Source organism: Arachis duranensis, unplaced genomic scaffold (genome assembly GCF_000817695.3).
Source record: "Arachis duranensis cultivar V14167 unplaced genomic scaffold, aradu.V14167.gnm2.J7QH unplaced_Scaffold_165934, whole genome shotgun sequence".
Classification (NCBI taxonomy): Eukaryota; Viridiplantae; Streptophyta; class Magnoliopsida; order Fabales; family Fabaceae; genus Arachis; species Arachis duranensis.
In genome coordinates this window covers 407,383-426,354 of record NW_026264258.1, presented here as the reverse complement: position 1 = coordinate 426,354, position 18,972 = coordinate 407,383, and the positions used below count along the sequence as shown (strand labels likewise).

General features: G+C 36.2%; 2 protein-coding genes across 3 annotated transcripts; both read right to left on the bottom strand.

The window, feature by feature from the left end:
- Window positions 1-253: 253 nt before the first annotated feature.
- LOC127743904 (probable apyrase 7) lies at window positions 254-4,017 on the bottom strand. The gene is made up of 3 exons (XM_052256114.1): window positions 1,813-4,017; window positions 1,188-1,510; window positions 254-725 (listed from the first exon to the last, which is right to left on the bottom strand). Exons 1-2 carry the CDS (start codon window positions 3,668-3,670, stop codon window positions 1,209-1,211), a joined length of 2,160 nt encoding a protein of 719 aa, XP_052112074.1. The 5' UTR covers window positions 3,671-4,017; the 3' UTR covers window positions 254-725; window positions 1,188-1,208.
- A 975-nt stretch (window positions 4,018-4,992) lies between these two features.
- Window positions 4,993-7,591, bottom strand: LOC127743905 (WAT1-related protein At4g19185). Of its 2 annotated transcripts, none has more exons than XM_052256115.1 (6): window positions 7,173-7,591; window positions 6,968-7,084; window positions 6,597-6,882; window positions 6,293-6,448; window positions 5,748-5,899; window positions 4,993-5,358 (listed from the first exon to the last, which is right to left on the bottom strand). In XM_052256115.1, the coding sequence occupies exons 1-6, from the start codon at window positions 7,430-7,432 to the stop codon at window positions 5,169-5,171; spliced, it is 1,161 nt and encodes a 386-aa protein (XP_052112075.1). In that variant the 5' UTR covers window positions 7,433-7,591; the 3' UTR covers window positions 4,993-5,168. The 2 variants fall into 2 exon arrangements, with proteins under 2 accessions (XP_052112075.1, XP_052112076.1); XM_052256116.1 differs by having other exon boundaries at window positions 6,968-7,011; window positions 7,173-7,267.
- Between the last annotated feature and the right edge of the window lie 11,381 nt (window positions 7,592-18,972).

Sequence of the window (18,972 nt, the reverse complement as noted above, 5' to 3'; positions counted from 1 at the left end):
TTCTTAGGTCTCAAATTGCTTCATGCATAACCTAAAGCAATACTACAATCATTCATGTAGATAAATATAGATGGCCAACATAAAGCTAAACCTTTTTTTAAGGATACATAAAACCAATACCTTTTTTTTTTCTTTAAAACATCTGAGTCGACATTACTAAAAAGTCATCACACCAATGCTGCTTTGAGATTTCTTTATAAATATTCAAGTGGAAAGTACCATTTGTCATTTAAAAAGTGTTTAAATTGCTTGAAAATTGAAATATGCAACTTGACTATAAGCTTATTTGCCGTATATGAGGTATTGTGCCATGTTACAACCTTTCCCCATCGTTTAATTTTTACAACTTGCCCAATTTTCCTCGTTCATAAGTCAACAAATGGAGATCAAAATCACTTTGTTAATGGTGGTTTATTAGTCTAAAGAATGGTATGCACAAAAGAGTCACAAATCAATTAATCTCAGAAGCTTCCTGAAACAAATGCTTCTTGTCCTTGTTGTTAGAGTTTGATGCTTCAATATAACAATTAACACCTCAAGGCTGTGAAGTTGAAGCACCAAAACAGTAGTCAGTACAAAGGAGAATGATGAACAATAGTACTTGTTTGCGCTTAGGCAACTTGTGGAAGAAGCGAGTTTAGAAGCGAGACTCGTGAGAAGTTAATCGATCCAGAAACATCTTCCTCAGTCACCACAGTCATCTCCATGACAAAAGAACTGAAATGCTGGAACATGTATTTACAACTTGGGGTGAAAATTAAGAGACAAATAACATTATAATATGATAAATTGTCTTTCCTGTGAAAATACAATAGCAGGATGTCTAGGCTCAATCGATGTCCAGAAAATTTTCATCTTGGGCTGTACAATTTGTTTGGCTTACAATTCATATATCTAGACATAAAGTTTGTTGTTTATATGGTAGTCTATGAATGAATTACATAGGAGAAATGGGTGGAAATGTCATCAGTCGGTAAGGAACTTGTTCTAACTTTCAAAAACTTGAACTATAGAAAGAACAATCTGTAAAAGAATATGTATTTGCTTTACTATTAGCTTTAGCCAACTCTTATAGAAAGGAATGAATATATGTAGGATGTAATATCGATAAAGCACAACTAAAGAATTAACAGTGTCTATTAAAAGAAAAATTGTAACTATAGCGGAAGATATTAGTGCGATTGTACCAGTTTCCAGAAGATGATGCCCTAAACCTTGACCATGTTTGCTTCATTCAACGAGGAATTCAGGTCTTCGCGAGATTGTGATCTCCTACTCTGCAGGCGCATTTGACTCCTGTGGGGTGACCAGAAGGTACCCATATTACTGCTTTCAAACTGCATCTGCCCTAAATTGTTTGAGGAATAACTATGTGAAACACTACTGACTGACGGGTAAAATGAAGATTCTGCAAGCTGGATGCCGACACTATTATCAACCCCAAGGCTAAATGGTCTATCTTGTGGACCTGTGATTTTTGGGCTAAGTGGCGTCTTTATCCTTGATTCCCCTGCAAACACCATAGGAACATTGGCTTCAAGGTTCTATCATAAAGAAATATTACCAATAGACCACTCTATATACAAAACAACCAAATGTTGTCACCAATTAGGGCGGAAATGGTTACATAGACCACACAATCCAAAAGAGGTACCCAGCTATATTTATTGATAAACTTAAAATGACACAGAAAAGACTTGATGCATATTTGTGACAAATACAAAAATTGCAGCAATATGATCATGGTTCATGGGTTACAAATGTACAATACTAGTATAAACTTAATGATTAAATAGCATTTCAATAGCTTACCAGATATGATAGGACTCCATCCTTGGAACCGGAAAGGTGATGGTATATTGGACACATTATTATTCCTGAAAAGGGGAAGATATTGCCTCCAGAAAAATCTTGGCATCCAATTGCTAACACATGATAAAGCGCAAAGAAGTAGAATAAAGGAAAGGATCAAAATGGGAATAAGAATGAGAGGATTTATCTTCGTGTCAAGTAAATCAAAATTGCGAAGCCCAAATCTGGCAGAATATGCCTTCCCAGCTTCCAGCAAAGCAACCCCAAGTGTCCAAGTGATGCTTCCAGATCCAACAGTTATATCATTATCAGTAATGTGCAAACCTTCTCTCAGCAGTGATGCAATATATGGCGCTCTAAAGCAATATTGCTCAATAAAGGGCTGAGGAGCAACACTTCCTTTTGCAATGTCCCATCGTTTACCACAGAAATCCCTACCCTTTTCCAAAACATCTTCAAGTGTGGCGTCGGAACTTAGGTTGAAAAATCGATACACCACAAAAAATCCAGAGATCACATAAAAGTGGCCCATCGGGCGTGGAAGATTGTCACGTAGGGCACAAGGATGCACTTCACAATCAAGTCCCCGGCTGAGATCAGACCACTCAGACAAATTGACTGCCACTTTCGCCAGTGCACTGCATTGTTGCCAATTTGGATGACCTACAAGCACAAGTGGAACTCCTGATCCTCCTTTTTTATCCAACATGTTCCCATTACCTATAGGACTGCCTCCTACCTGATTATTAAAAGAACAACGAGAGCAAGTGAATTGCTCCTTATACCCTTTATGCAAGCAAGGATGCTTAAGTTCTATCTTCTGCCTAGGTAAATCCACATGTTTCGACCTAAACTCTCTGTCAAAAAGATGTGCCACGGATTTATCAAATGCCTCATTAAGACCATACCCTGCAAGTGAATATGCCGTGAGATGATGGTTCACCGATCCAATCTTAACAAACAAGCTAGTCTCAGTATTCACGTGCTGATCACCCTCGAACGTGACCTGCAATGACGAACCCCCCAAATCAAGCGCCCCATAAGTCCTCTTCCTCGGCTTAACGCCCAATATCCCACTGTGATAATTAAGTGCGATCCATCCAAAATAAGCCTCCTCCGTCCCCGTGATGATCTTAACCCATTGCTTGCGGCACACGAAAGGCGATCCTTTAAGCACATTCCAAGCATTGTCCAACAACCACATCGAGTCCTCAACCGGCAGCCTCCGGAGACCGGCCGTAGCATACAAAAAAAGTGAAGTTCTGCGGTGGTAATCCTCCGGTATCTGCTTCTGAGCCCATTTAAGGAGCGGCTTCAATGCACCCTTCAAGCCAGACACATTATGCACCAACTTATCAAGACCAGGCTCAGTTTCCATCCTATCATAAGCTCTACCACTCATCAAACCACTCTTCTTTCCCAAACCATCTTTCATCGATTTCACAACTATAGGAAGACTAGTATCCTCTGTGTGCTCAATCTCAGCATGGTAAACATAAACCCTAGTACCAGTGCTACCACAATCAAGAACAACATAGTAATTCCCCGACCCATTATTCCAATAAGAAGTAACAACCATGTAAACCAAAAAAATGAAGAGAAAGAGGCACATACAGAAGAAAATGGACCTGACCCATTTTCTGCGAACCGGGTTGGGACCCTGAACCGGCTTGGATTTGGAGAAACTTGACGCAAAGTTTTCACTTTTGAGGAGATACTGGGATTTCTTCAAATGGATTGGATCCAAAGGATCTGAAGCGAAGATGGCATCATCATCGTTGTTGTTGGTGAGGTGGCGATACGAGGAGAGATCCTGAAGTGAGGAAGAGATTCGTAGGTTGTTCTTGCCGAAGACCATGTTTGGTTTTGGCAGTGAGTTGTTTGGGTAGTTACGTTGTTATGTGGCATTTGGTTTATGCATCAAACATAGTGGTTGTGGTGGTGGCGGTGGTTGTGGAGGGAGCTGAATGCAAATAAAGTAGAGTTTAGGGGGGTGGGGAATGTAAATTAGTGAAAGTTGATGATGGGTGGGTGGGTTGGTGGTTCTGTTCTGTTAAGGGAGTGATGAGATCTTTGGGAAGAGAATGAATCAAGTTTTACGCAGATCTCTCTCTCTCTCTCTCTCTCTCTCTCTCTGCTAATGGATCTGTGGAACGTGGATTGTTTTGGTTAGTTTCAAAGGCAGCAAAAAAACAAAGGAAGGAGAAGATCACTTTTTTTTTTCCTTATATCTTGAATAAAATGACTTTGATCCAAAGTTGGGTTTTTTTAATGATTATGAAAATTGAAAAAATTTAGGACTTTGTATGATTTAACACTTCAAACTTCAATTTTTATTTGAATAGGAAAATAAAATTACTTTTAAATGTATGATATAGAAATAGTATGACATTTTATCTCAAAAGTATTTTTATTGAATGAAAAATAAATCTATATGGCCACAAGTAATTTTGAGAGAGTCAACTTAATCTTAAATTATTATAAGTGTCTATTTGGTTTATTTTCCTATGTTTAATCCTTCTAAAATTTAAACCAAACTACATGACTCCACTTTTAAAATCTTCAGTTCAAAAAACCACTTTGGCACTTCTAATGAGATGGACCAAAGTGGTCGCATAATTTTAACTCTCTAGGTTCTAATTCCTACTATTGTTTTTGGAATATATTCGACTACTCTTTTGCTATCAAAAGTTTAGATTCTTCAAGAATTAATACCTTAATTAATTTAATTATAATATGAATCTTTTGAGAAATACAAACATTTACTTAGGAATTTCAGAAAAAAAAAACTTGAATATACTTAAATATTAAAAGACCTTGAAATAAAAACTCATATTATTGAAAAAGGTAGGAATGAAATCTACTTCTAATTCATTTTTGACCTTTCGTTACCTACTGAAAATAGAATAGGATTTCATGATCTACAAGAAATTAAGAATTGTATAGAGAGACCAAGTTGGATTCATTCATTTTCAAGTCATTGTTAGATATAATTAAGCAACATTAGCTCAGTCATATGATGTTACTTGTCCTTCAATATCTTAATTTCCACCCTCTACCATCACCAAATATTTTAATTTTTAACTTATCTATATTTTTCCCATTTAAAATTTTATATAATCACCTTACAAAATTTTGTAAGGATCAAAACGAAAACAAAATTTAAAATGGTCTACAAACTTATAGAAACTGAATATATTTAAGCCGATTTGAAAGTATACTCAACAAATTTTTTTATGTCAATTCTACTAATACTAGTTCATCAAAACAGCTATATGTAAATATGATGACAGCAAGAGCATGAAAAAAATCAAGGGTTTTTTTTACAACGTATTCCATAACTCAATTAATTTTTGTTAATCAGAAGGCTTTGGGGTTAAGCTGGGGAGGATGAGACCTCTCTGATATGAACTCTTGTCATCAGAGACCCAAGATCCATGATGATGATGATGATGAGGAAGAACTCCACTTGATGCTTGTCTTTCTCTAAATGATGCCCATGTAACAGCATACAAACCAGTAATAATCAAAGAACCTCCAAGAATGCTGTTGTTGTCCCAAAAAAAAACGAATAAGAAAGTTGTGACAACAAAATTTGACAAGGATTTAAGAGGAGTTAGGTAAAGCCTTGTTTGATAACTGTTACAGAACAAAAACTGAGAGGCATAAAACTATGGAGACCGAGACAAATACAAAATCAGGCAAAATGTCATTGCTCTATGAGAATATGCTCAATTTTATGTCCATTATCTCAATGTTTCTGTATTTTATAATACAAGGTACTTACCGAACACAACCTAAGCTCTTCAACTAGATAAGCCATCTTGAACAAGTCCTAAAAGAATCTATTTTGAAAACAAAAAAATGAAGTGGTGTGTTGTGCTGATGTTAATGTCTACTACTTATTGAACAATGCATCAAAATAGGAGACATACCTTCCCATGTAAATTGGACTTCCAAGGAAAATTCTAGACAAGAGAGCAGAAGCACCAGGTTGAAGTGGATTATAAAGAGCAACCATTGCTGGCCCTAATATCTTGTTGCACCATGTAATCAGTCCATAGTTAAGGGCAGATGCGATAACACCCTGGAGAAACAAGGAAAACATTTGTGAGCATAGTGAACTTCTCGCTTACATTTCTGCCAATGCAAGACATGTTTACATCTCTTGCTTCACCATACAGAAAGAAACTGCCAAAATGTAAACCAGAGAAATCCCATCTCATTCTTGACTATGCAAAAAAAAGTGCAGTATCATCATCATCATGTTAATAAATGCCTAGGTTGACTCTTATTAGTAATACTCCCTTCATTGTGGATGGCCTCCATTACAGAAACACACATACTCTCATCGAATGAGCTCAATAAAAAAGAAAAAAAGAGGTTCAAAGCAATGAATAGGGAAAATGGTCCAACATGATTGGCAATAAATAGTAATGTTCACAACACTGAAAACTAATCTGACATTCAGGTGACTCACAGCATAAATAACAGCAAGTGTCTCGGACTGCGTCAAAATCCAGTCGGTCGCCTCATTTGTCACGAACATTGATGTGATCACCATTAGTAGAGCTCCAAAGAAGTATGAAAATGCAATGACAGATAAGTTTGCAGGATATTTTTTTAGTATTGGTGCCTGAAAATCATTCATGGTAATTAAAGCATTAAACATATCAAAGTCTCCACATTTATATGAACATCAAACATATGGGAATACAGAAAATCATTCACAAAGACTGCTAGTTCTTTTCTCCCTCTCCCTTTGATGCAATATTTATATATACCTGAATGGCAAGAAAAGCAGCCATGCACAAGGTGTTCCCTATGAAACACAGAACCCCAAGATGAAAATGGTCGAGTCCAAGATCCATTAAACCGGTAACCAACCATCCAGAAGGCTCTGGTTGACCTTTAGCACTGATTTCATTATGCGAAACAAAGTCCATTTCGGCATACCCTACGACAGCCGGACCCCGGTACAAAACCATCAAAATAGCACCAAAAACACAGACAAGAGTTCCACCAAGCTTGGCCAAACCCTCATATCTTAGCAAATTCACTCTTTCTGTGCTGCATGAATAATAAGTTGATGAATGTATCCACAAATATGCATCCAAAAATTGAAGTAATTAGCAAGAGGGGAAAGCAAACTAACCCCATGATTACAGCGAAGAGAAATGTAAAAACCGGAGTGGCTGGCTGTATTGCAGCAGCATAAGTTGGATTAGTATAGCTTAAACCAATAAGAAACAAAAGATGGTTCCCAAATATCCTGAGCATATAATAATCAAATCATTAAGAAAAGAAAAGAAAAAAGGGCAATGTAATTGAAAAGATGGAGGAAGAATGAAGAAGCTCACCCGGTTAATCCAAGAAAGAAGAAGGAGAAGAGGAGGTGCTTGGTGAGGGGAGGGCGCGTGCGTCTTTCACGGAAGAAGGCGAGAGGGGCGAGGATGGAGAGGGCGAGGAGATCGCGGAAGACGCAGAAGACGATCTGGTTGACGCCAACGTTGAGGGCTAATTTGGTAATTACGTGATAGCCACCGCTGAAGAGCTGAACCATGGCCATGGCCCCATGGGCCTTCCATATCTCATTGTTGTTAGTGTTGCCCCACCCCATTCCGTTGAAAACGATCTCTGATTTTCAGATGGAAGTTGAAGAAGAAGAACAACAACAAGTCATCCAATCCGAATGCTATGGCCGGCTTCTTTCCTACTCCTTTCTCATTGTCTTGTCTCTTGTGTTGCGTTGTGTCCCTCAGACCCTCACTTCTACAATCTTAATTCTGTAATGTAATAATCAATACGAAATTCTTTGTAATCTTTTCATTCCATAAGTCTTCTCTTCATAATTATATATATTGACAAAAATTTTATTACAAAATTAAGATGACAAAAATTTGTTCAAAAGATTTTACAAATTAAATTTTTATGTGATTTTTTTAAAATTGATTAAAAAATATTTTTATTTTTAAAATTTATTGATTTTTTGCAAGTCCTTCCTCTTTTTTTTCTTTAAGAGGAGCACTACTGTTGAATTATTTTATTTGTTTCGTCTGGGTGAACCATGTGAGCCCAATTCAATACATTTTTGGCCAAAAAAATGTGGTACAAGATTTCCGAAAAAAAAATCACGATTTTAACTATCTCATGGCTCATAGCCAAAAGTCCAAAACACACAAACACAATCTAAACTTGTGGCTGATGCATGTGATGTAGTAACAAAAGGTGTTTGCCTAGGGAGTATTTATGCTCATGGCTTTTTAAAAAGAGCATAATGTAGTTATTGTTCAATAAGTTTATCATAGCCTGAACAAAAGAGGAAGAGAGGGATCGCAAAATATGGCAATTAAGTTGGACATGAACAAGGCATATGACAGGCTTGAATGGGATTTCCTTGAAAAGGTGCTCATAAAACTCGGGTTCGCTGAAAAATGGGTTGAGTTGGTAATGAAATGTGTAAGAAGTGCAAGTTATAGGGTAAAGGTTAATGGAGAGCTATCGAAGAGGATCAAGCCTCAGAGGGGCCTTAGACAAGGGGATCCATTATCCCCATACCTTTTCATTTTAGCAGCTGAGGTATTCACGATCCTAATGCAGGACGCAAAGGTGAAAGGCAATATAACAGGTCTTAAAATAGCCCCAACAGCTCCGGCAATTACTCACTTGTTGTTCGCAGACGATTGTATCATATTTGCGAAAGCGGATGAGGAGGAGATATATCAGATTATAACCGTGCTAAATGAATACACAGAAGCATCCGGACAAAGGATCAATATGAACAAGTCAGGCATTTCCTTTGGAAGCCAAGTATCGATACAAACGAGGGTAAATATAGAGGATATTTTAGGAATGAAAACATGGGACACGCCAGGAAAATACTTGGGGTTACCATCTATGTGGGGAAGATCTCAAAACAAGGCTCTAGCATGGATTGAAGAGAAGATCATGAATAAACTAGAAGGATGGAAGGAAAAGTTGCTGAATCAAGCAGGCAAAGAAACACTAATAAAGGCAGTAATTCAGGCAATGCCATCATATATCATGAATGTCATAAAGTTCCCTAAGAGTTTTTGCAGGAGGATTTGTGCTAAGGTAGCAAGATTCTGGTGGGCAGTATCGGGGAAGGAACGGGGCATCCATTGGAAGAAATGGGACAGCATTACTGAGAGTAAGAGAGATGGGGGGCTGGGGTTCAAGGACCTGGAAAAGCAAAATACTGCCTACCTTGCAAAACAAGCATGGAGAGCATTGAAGAACCCGAATGCAATCTGGGTACAAATACTGAAATCGATTTACTTTCCGGGCGGCAACTTTTGGACAGCGAAGGGTAAAAAGGGCGCCTCATGGGTCTGGAAAAGCATACTACATGGAAGAGAGCTACTAAGAGAAAACGCAAAATGGAGCATAGGAGACGGTTCCAAAGTCAGCATTTGGAAAGATAATTGGATTGCTGGAAGGAGCGGGCCTCTGAATATAAACAGCACAGATGATGCGAGGGTAAAGGATCTTATTGTAAGTGGGGAAGGGTGGAACAAAAGGAAGATTGAAAGCAAATTCTCCCAAGAAATCTGCAATGAGATCCTTAGCACCCCAGTTAGCGCAATAAACAGAGAGGATAACTTGTATTGGCCATGGAGGGAAGATGGAAACTACTCAATAAGAACTGGATATTATGCTGCAAGGAGAGTTGGGCAGGGAATAAAATTTGGAAATCCATCAACGAGTGAAGATAAAAGAGAGATATGGAAGGAGGTGTGGAGAATGGAAGTCCCGCAGAAGATTAGAATGTTTATATGGAAAGCATGTCATGATATATTACCAGTAGGCTCTAACTTATACAAAAGAAAAATGGCATCAGATCCAATCTGTCAAATATGTTTAAAAAGCTCAAAGACAATAGAACATGCACTACTACTATGCGATTGGGCTAGGGCAACATGGTTCGGAGCGGAATGCCAATGGATCCCAACAAAAGAGACAGTTACCTCAATCGGTAATTGGATGGTCGAATGCATCAAGAAATTGAGAGCAGGTGGTGGAGGGGACCAGGAGCGGAGAATAAGCAAACTAGGATTTCTCAGGTGGGAAATATGGAAAACGAGGAACAACAAGATATTTCAACAACAGCAGGTAAATCCTAGATGGACAATTTGCAGGGCAATAACACTAGAGGCAACATACTGGAAACTAGCAGATAAACAGCAGACACAGAAAATAGAAGTAAATAGGAGCAAAACTAACCTGCTGAATTGGAGACCTCCCCCTGAGAACTGGTTGAAAGCAAACGTTGACGCAGCCTTCAAGAAGGATACTGGAAGAGGTGCAATATCTGTGGTAATCAGAGATCATAAGGGGAGGATCATATTAGGCTTCTCAGGTAAAATTCAGGCCAAATCAAGTATTATTGCAGAAGCTCAGGCTATAAGACAAGCACTGATCATAGTAAATAATCTACAAATAGGCAGAACTCTAATAGAATCTGACAACTTAAAGCTAGTTCAAGCAATTAAATCTAACACAGCTTTAGGTGAGGCGTTGGCCATAATCCAAGACATTCATATTTTAATGGAAAGTCTACCTGAGAAGGGAATAACTTGGACCCCCAGGAACGGGAATCGGCTAGCGCATGCAGTGGCCAAAGCAGCAGAATCAGACACATTACAAGCAAATTGGAGCATCAAACCACCTGTAGACATACAAAGCATCATTACAAGAGAGGCTCAGATGTGAAACAGTAATTACAAAAGAACAAAAAGAAGATTGTGAGCAGGGAGATTGGAAGTGTTCGAACCAGGTAATGAGAGAGGAAGGTTAGGGGTTTATCCAGATCATCAAGGATCTGAGACAGAAGATCAGCTGCAATCCAAGACGATTCTAGTGGTGCTGCGGAATTCCGAATTCTGGGCAAGGGAGAAAGTGGGTCGGAAAGGGCTTTTCTTGCTCCAAACTCCTGTCGGGAAGAAGCTGGGACGGACCAATGCAAGACGGCGAGGAAAGGCAATGGTGGGAAGGCACGGGAACTGCTGAGGGTCAAGGTGGTGGTCCCCGTCGTCATCCTTAATGCGGTGGCGCCAGCATCATGCATAGATCGCCAGCTAGGAGCAGAAAAGATCCTCCATAAATTCATCTTGCGGCAGACAAAACAGGAAAGGCTCGAACCAAAATTCAAGGCAGGAAAGGCAGGTTTTATCCAGATCCTAAAGGATCTGAGACAGAAGATTGCATGCAACCCGAGGCGAGGCTGTTACAGAGTGGGAGCTGCAGGATCGAGAGGTAGAGGAGGACCAGGGCGGATTCAGCGGCGGCGACTTAGGAGGGCCACGGATGCCATGTCCAGGCGGAGGCTTCGAAGGGAATTTGGCGAGGGGTCCTCTCACTGCTCTGAATCTTAGGGGGTTGAATAGGTTCTATATAAATGCACAGCTTCAACTGGTACGAGAGCGCTGTCGAGAGATCAGGTTGCGACCACGGAGTCAAGACAGATTAACGGCGGCCAAGCTTTTGAAAGTCTTCAGCATACTCCTCCGGCGGCGATAGCAACCAGACAGGGGTCAGATGAGTTGCCGGCTAGCTGAAGAAGAAGAATCAGGGCGCAGCACAGGCTGATTCAAATCTCTCACTCTCGCGGCAGAGGTGACATACACCCTTGGATGACGGGTCGGTTCGGTGGCATGGATCTCTGTTCTGGATCCGGGCTTTTGTTGGCCCGGGTCCCCGTCCCCAAAAAAAAAAAAAAAAGAGTAATCTATAAAAGTTTATAATCACAATTTAAAAATGACCTAAATAGATTTATGGTTACGGTTTTTGGAGAGACCAAAAAAAATTTATATAATTTTTCAAAAAAAATATAATTTAATAGAGTTTATGGTCACGATTTTGGAGAATAACTTAAAGATGTCTATTATTACAATTTTGGAGAGTGACTTAAAAAAGTCAATAGTCACAGTTTTAAAAAGTAACCTAAAGAGAACTATAATCACGATTTTAGGAATGACCTAAAAGTTTATAGTCATAGTAGGCTTGGAGTATATCTCTAACATCCTATATTTTTAGGAGTGACCTAAAAATATATAGGTCTACATCCTATAAGAATGTTAGGCATGCGCCAGATATGCGGTTCAATCTCATTTCGGTGAAGGCATTGGATCAAGAGGGGTATTACACTTCCTTTGATAGTGAAAAATACAAGATTACCAAAGGAGCTCTCATTGTTGCTAGAGAAGACAATAGTCTCACTACTCTCTATTGGTTGCAAGCAAAGTTGTGCAAAGAAGATGTGAATGTAGCTGATGATTCCTCTTCTAATTTGTGGCATATACGTCTTAGTCACTTGAGCGAGAAAGGACTAAGTGTTTTAGCCAACAAGCACTCACTTCCCGTGAAAGGTACAACTTTAAATACTTGCACTCATTGTTTTGTTGGAAAGCATGCTAGAGTATCATTTCATAATTCTGGACCTCATAGGAGATCACATGTTCTAAATTTAGTTCACACTGATGTTTGCACTATGGATGCTAAGACACTAGGTGGTGCATCATATTTTGTTACTTTTATTGATGATTATTCTCGAAAAGTATGAGCTTTTGCTTTGAAATCTAAAGATCAGGTGTTCAGAATTTTCAAACACTTTCATGCAAGTGTTGAAAGAGAAACAGGAAGAAAATTGAAATATGTTCGAACAGATAATGGTGGTGAATACAGGGGTCCATTTGAAGAATATTGTAAAGGACATGGGATCAAACTTGAGAAGACGGTTCCTAAGACTCCTTAACATAATGGAGTTACTGAGAGAATGAATCGTACTATCAATGATAGAGTTAAGTGTATGCTCTCTCATGCAAAGTTGTCTAAATCCTTTTGGGGGTGAAGCGATGAGGACTGCAGTAGATTTGATCAACCTTTCTCCTTCAGTTTCACGTAATGGTGATGTTCCAGAGAAAGTTTAGAGAGGGAAATATGTCTCCTATAGTCACTTGAGAGTGTTCGGCTGCAGAGTTTTTGTTCACATTCCAAGAGATGAAAGGTCTAAACTTGATAGAAAGTCAAAGCAGTGTATTTTCATGGGTTATAGTCACGAAGACTTTGGTTACAGATTATGGGATCCGGTGAGCAATAAGATAATTAGAAGCCGATATGTGATTTTTCTTGAAGACCAAACTATTGAAGATCTTGAGAAGACAGATAAATCAACAGTAACTGTTAGACGTTCTGTTGATGATGAACCTGGTCCTTTCACTAGTCCTCCTGTTGATGGGAGAGATGTACAAGTTGACAATGATGGTGATGATTTGCATGATGAACCTACACCTCAACCTGAGGTGCTAGATGTTGAAGTCCCACCTGAATCACCAGTTGAGCCTGAATTGAGAAGATCTACTAGAGAGCGTCATCCTTATCAGAAATACTCTCCTCATGAGTATGTGATGAACACTGAGATTGGGGAGCCAGAGAGCTACCAGGAAGCTATGTCTGATGAGCATAAGGAAGATTGGTTGAAAGTCATGCAAGAAGAAATGAAATCCTTGCATGAAAATCATACTTTTGAATTAGTGAAGTTGCCAAAGGGTAAGAGAGCATTCATGAATAAATGGGTGTTCAAATTAAAAGCGGATGAAAATGTCTCACGGCCAAGGTACAAAGCTCGATTGGTTGTGAAAGGCTTTGAGCAAAAGAAAGGTATTAATTTTGAGGAGATTTTCTCTCCAGTTGTGAAGATGCCCTCTATTGTGCTTGGATTGGCGGCTAGCTTGAATTTAGAGGTTGAGCAGCTTGATGTGAAAACTGCATTCCTTCACGGTGACATAGATAAAGAAATCTATATGAAGCAACCAGAGGGTTTCGAGGTTAAAGGAAAGGAGCACCTTGTATGCAAGTTGAATAAGAGCTTATATGGGTTGAAGCAAGCGCCAAGGTAGTGGTACACGAAGTTTGATTCCTTCATGGAAGGTCATGGGTATAGTAAGACTTCTTCAGATCATTGTGTATATGTTAAGAAATTCTCTGATGGTGATTTTATAATTCTCTTTCTTTATGTTAATGACATGTTGATTGTTGGTCATGACATTAAGAAGATTAAAAGTCTTAAGAAAGACTTGAACAAATTCTTTGCTATGAAGGATTTGGATCCTGCAAAGAAAATCCTTGGCATAAATATCACTCGTGACAGGAAGAATGGGAAACTGTGGTTGTCACAACAGAAGTATATTGAGAAGGTTTTAGAGAGGTTTAGCATGAGTAATTCCAAACCTGTTAGTACTCCACTTGCTAGTCATTTCAAACTGAGTTCACAACAATGTCCTACAAGTGAGAAAGAGAAAGTAGAAATGAAGAAGATTCCATATGCATCTGCAGTTGGCAGTTTGATGTATGCTATGATTTGCATCAGGCCGGATATTGCTCATGCTGTTGGAGTTGTTAGTCAGTTTCTCTTTAATCCTGGCAAGGAACACTGGCAAGCAGTGAAGTGAATTCTCAGATACTTTAATGGTACTTCCAGAGTTTGTTTATGCTTTGGGAGTGGTCAACCTGTGTTGGATGGTTACACAGATACGGATATGGCTGGGGATCTTGAATCAAGAAAGTCTACTTCTGGTTATATAATGACTTTTGTAGGGGAGCTGTGTCGTGGAAATCTCGACTTCAGAAATGTGTTGCTTTATCTACTACAGAGGCAGAATACATTGCTGTTGTTGAAGCTTCTAAGGAACTCTTGTGGATGAAGAAATTTCTACAAGAGTTAGGCATCAATCAAGAAAAGTTTGTGCTATTTTGTGACAGTCAGAGTGCTATCCATCTCAGCAAGAATTCGACGTTTCATTCCTGATCGAAGCACATAGAGGTGAGGTATCATTGGATACATCAAGCGCTTGAGATGAAGTCATATGCACTTGAGAAGATCCATACTGATGATAATGGTTCAGATATGATGACTAAGAGTTTACCTGCAGTAAAGTTTGATTCCTGCAAAGAGAAGGCGGGCTTGGTGGAGCAGCCTATCCCCACTTGAGTTGGTGAGGGAGAGATTTGTTGGTGGGTCTCCAACTAAGTGGGCCCACATTTTTAAAAAAAATAAAGAAAGAATAAAGTGGCTAATTGCCACGGGAGAAGAGTGAGAGAAGCTTTCTTTTGAATTGAAAGCAAAGGAAGCACAAAGCTTCGGCGCCGAAGAGAAGGAATTTTGGGAAAAATGGCAGTTACATTTTGATCACATTGACCTGGTAAACTTGCTCCATTTCTTATGAAATTTTAGTATGTTATTCCTGGTGTAGAAATGAACATTAGGATATAACTTGCTAGCTGTATTGCCTTCTCTTTTGCCTGATTTGAGATACCCACTTTTTGGAGGATTTTATGTTGATTCCATCAGTTTTGATGATGTATTTTGTTGATTGTTGAGATGCCCTAGTGTCACTAGGAAGACTGTTTATGTACCCATTATTCTGATAGTGGAAGATTTTTCTGGACTAGGTCCCGTGAATTTTTTGTCCCTCTTTTGGGAGTTTTCCCATGTTAAAATTCTGGTGACTGATTATTTAATTTCTGCCATTATATTTTGCTGCTTGGAGTATCTTTGGTATTGCCCATTTAATTGCACAGGTTGTGGAAAAATTATTTTTGGTGCTTTCGCTGTTAGACAGGTTCTTGTTTGAACCTTTTGTTGAGTTTTTCCAATAAAGTGGTATCAGAGCCAATGGTTAATCGGTCTGGTAGTTTTAAGGAGTATTCAAGGTGAAGTATCGAAAGTCTTCCCAGCAAAGGTGATCCGAGCGGCGTGTCTCACGGTGTTTTGCGGCGGTGTGATGGATGAATACTCGTGGCAGATGAGCTAAAAAGATGGGGAGTCGATGCTTGATGTGGAGGCTCATACTTGAAGGGGAGATTGTTAGTGTTGCAAGTGTGAGAAGTGTTGAAGTTAGTCCTACATCAAAGAAAGCAAAGAAGAGTGAGGAGTTTATAAGATGAGAGACCTATTAACTTGACACCTTAAGATTTTGAGTTGGATATGGTGTCTTCTCATCTTATGTTCTCTCGCTTGATTCCTCCCCGAAATCTCCCCGGTAATCAAGAGCTCTCCACGGTTGACCTAACACTATATATATATATATATATATGAAGATAAAAAAACTAGAGAAACATATAACAAGAAAACATACTTGTGTTAGGAAATTCTAATATGGTCTAAATATATTTGTATGATTGCGATTATATTTGCATTGTTTATGTTTATGTTTGTGTAAGACAAGCGACTATGAAATAGTATTAGAATCTACTTAATATACTAAAACTAGGTTTTTCCCAACTAATAGAAGTGAGGTGTTGATTTCTCATGAATCTATTCCCGCCAAAATGAATGCACTATTTTCTCTTCTAAGTTTATTTTATAAAAATGTCTTTATTATAATTATACTATAATTAACATTTAAGTAATAATACATAATTATACTAATTTAGAAAAATATCTTTATTATAGTTATATAAAATCAATATTTAATGCATTATTAAACTACTTATCAATTATCAATTGAAAATATTTTTAATCATTTTAATTATATTGATACAATTCTAATTCTCATTTATTATGTAATAATTTTATTAGTGACAAGTTGTTACGTTAATAGTGACCCATTTATATTGATATCAATTGATGATGATGATGATGATGATTATGATGATGATGATGATGATAATTAAATGCTAAAATTAATAATAATAATAATAATAAATATTATGATAATGATATGAAGTTGGTCCCGGTTACTCTATTAATGATAAAAAAAATAATAATTCTAATCATGATATGATATGATAAAATCATATAATTTTAACAAAACAAATATATGATGTATAACTAACGTAAATAATAAAAATTACCTTAATAATAACTAATTTACATATTTATTTTTTTTAATAAAGCCTATATATAGAGTTTTTTTGTGGTACATGAGTCTAGATCTTGAGAGTCAACTCATTTTCTTTAAGTTTATTATTCTTCGTTTACTACTTCATAGAATGTATTCTTTATTTTTCATCGAAGTTGATCCTTTTAAGGTACAATTTATAATTCTTTTGATAATTTAATGATTGTTCTTACTCTAACTTATTATTTTCGTCTAATGTTCCAATGCGATTGTCTTTTACTGCAATCGTTTACAATGCATCACATCTATGAAATACCCCCATCGAGTTGTAATCACTGATTCGGATTTTAACTATATGGATGTAAGCGTCCAAAGAAGAGACAGTAAACTCTATTTTATCGAAGAATAGTTGGATCTACTCACATATTATGACTAACCTAATGGAATAATGTGGGTAAAATTAGTTTTCTTGGGAGAAACTTGATTTTTTATCGAGAAATTGTTTCCACGGAGTTTTGTAGGCCAAGTTCAAGTTCCATCCCCTCCATGCTTTCTATGTCTGCTTGGAGATCTTCGAAGTGGAGCACATAATGAGATTGAATTCCCTCAGTTTAAGTTTAGTTTTGCTAAATTCGTGTCAAACTCGGATATGCAATTTCAACGATTGGAAATATATTAAATTTTTTTTATTTTAAGTTATTAAAATAATTTTATAACATATTGCGATTTTTTTTTTCAGAAATTACCGGCTTTCTTTTGCATCAATACAATGCCATTGAGGGAAATAAGGGTCAGTTTAGTTTTTCGGCGTGTCAATTCTATATCTTGCTGTATTGCATGGATAGCAGATGATAAAACTTATTTAACAAGAGGATGGTCTGAATTTACACGAATTCTAAATGTCAAAACTTATGATATTTCATCAGTTGGTTGCCGTTACGAGAATTACTCTAATCTATACGTGTTTAAGGACTAGAATAGATTAAATATTTTTCAAGTAATTTAGTTCTAATATTAGTATTTGATTAAATTCATTTTACATTAATTTAAATTTAAATTGTTGCCTCAATTTATATATTACAACTATTTTTATTGGATATGTTATTTTTAAATGTTTTAATATAAGATTTCTTTTTTCTAATATTTAAGTTTTTTTTTCTTGAATATATGTATCACCTTTTTTTTCTCTTTTTGTATTTTAGATTAATAATGCAATTCTTAATGAAAGTGTACTTAAAACAAAAAAAATTAAAATATTACTATTTAAAGGAAAAATAAAATGTACGTGAAAAAAAACAAAACGAAAAATTAAAATTTCTCTATTAAAAAAAGTTGTATACAGTTTGCGTATAAATAAGGTTGAGATTGGAGGCTATATATGGATATCAAACATAAAAATTTATTGCACGCATTGTGGAATAATATATATATAAAAGAAAATAATTATAACAAAAAAATATTTAATATATGTGATGTAAATATTTTTATGTATAATTAATATATATGTATGTATAAATAAGAAAATATTTAAAATTATTTAACAAAATTAATATATACGTATACATAAATAAAGAAATTACTGTAATTTATGAAGATTTCACATAAATTTTTTTTCTTTCAAATAAATTTATTCTAATTATATTATAATTAGTTCATGAATAATATATAATTATATTATTTTAAAAAATATTGTTTATTATAATTATATCAAATCAATATTCAAAGCATTATTAAACTAATTATCAATCATCAATGTTTCTATTCATTCTAATTATATTAATTGATATAGTTCTAATTCTCATTCATGTGCAATAATTTTATTAGTAGATAGTTGTATCAATAATAATTAGTTGTATCCACAATTTTATTAGTAGATAGTTGTATCACAATAATTCATTTTATAATTCTCACTCATTCTAATAATGGTTCGTTAATTATATAGGTTTTTATCTTCTACTTTAATTAGTGGATAATAATAATAATAATAATAATAATAATAATAATAATAATAATAATAATATTGTATGGACACAAGATTAATTAGTAAATAAATTAAATTTTAATTATTATGTTTTATTTTTTACTCATATTTTTATTTATTAGTTTTTTTATTTTTATATTTACAATAAATATTGAATGTAAAAAGTTACTAAAATAATATTGATTGTTATCTATTTTATTTATTTAGAGTCATAATTAAATTTGATATAATTGTAGCAAGTATTTATAATTAATAATAACATGATACTATAACTTTAAGTTGTATAATATAATAAAAAAGAACGTAGCAATTTATATC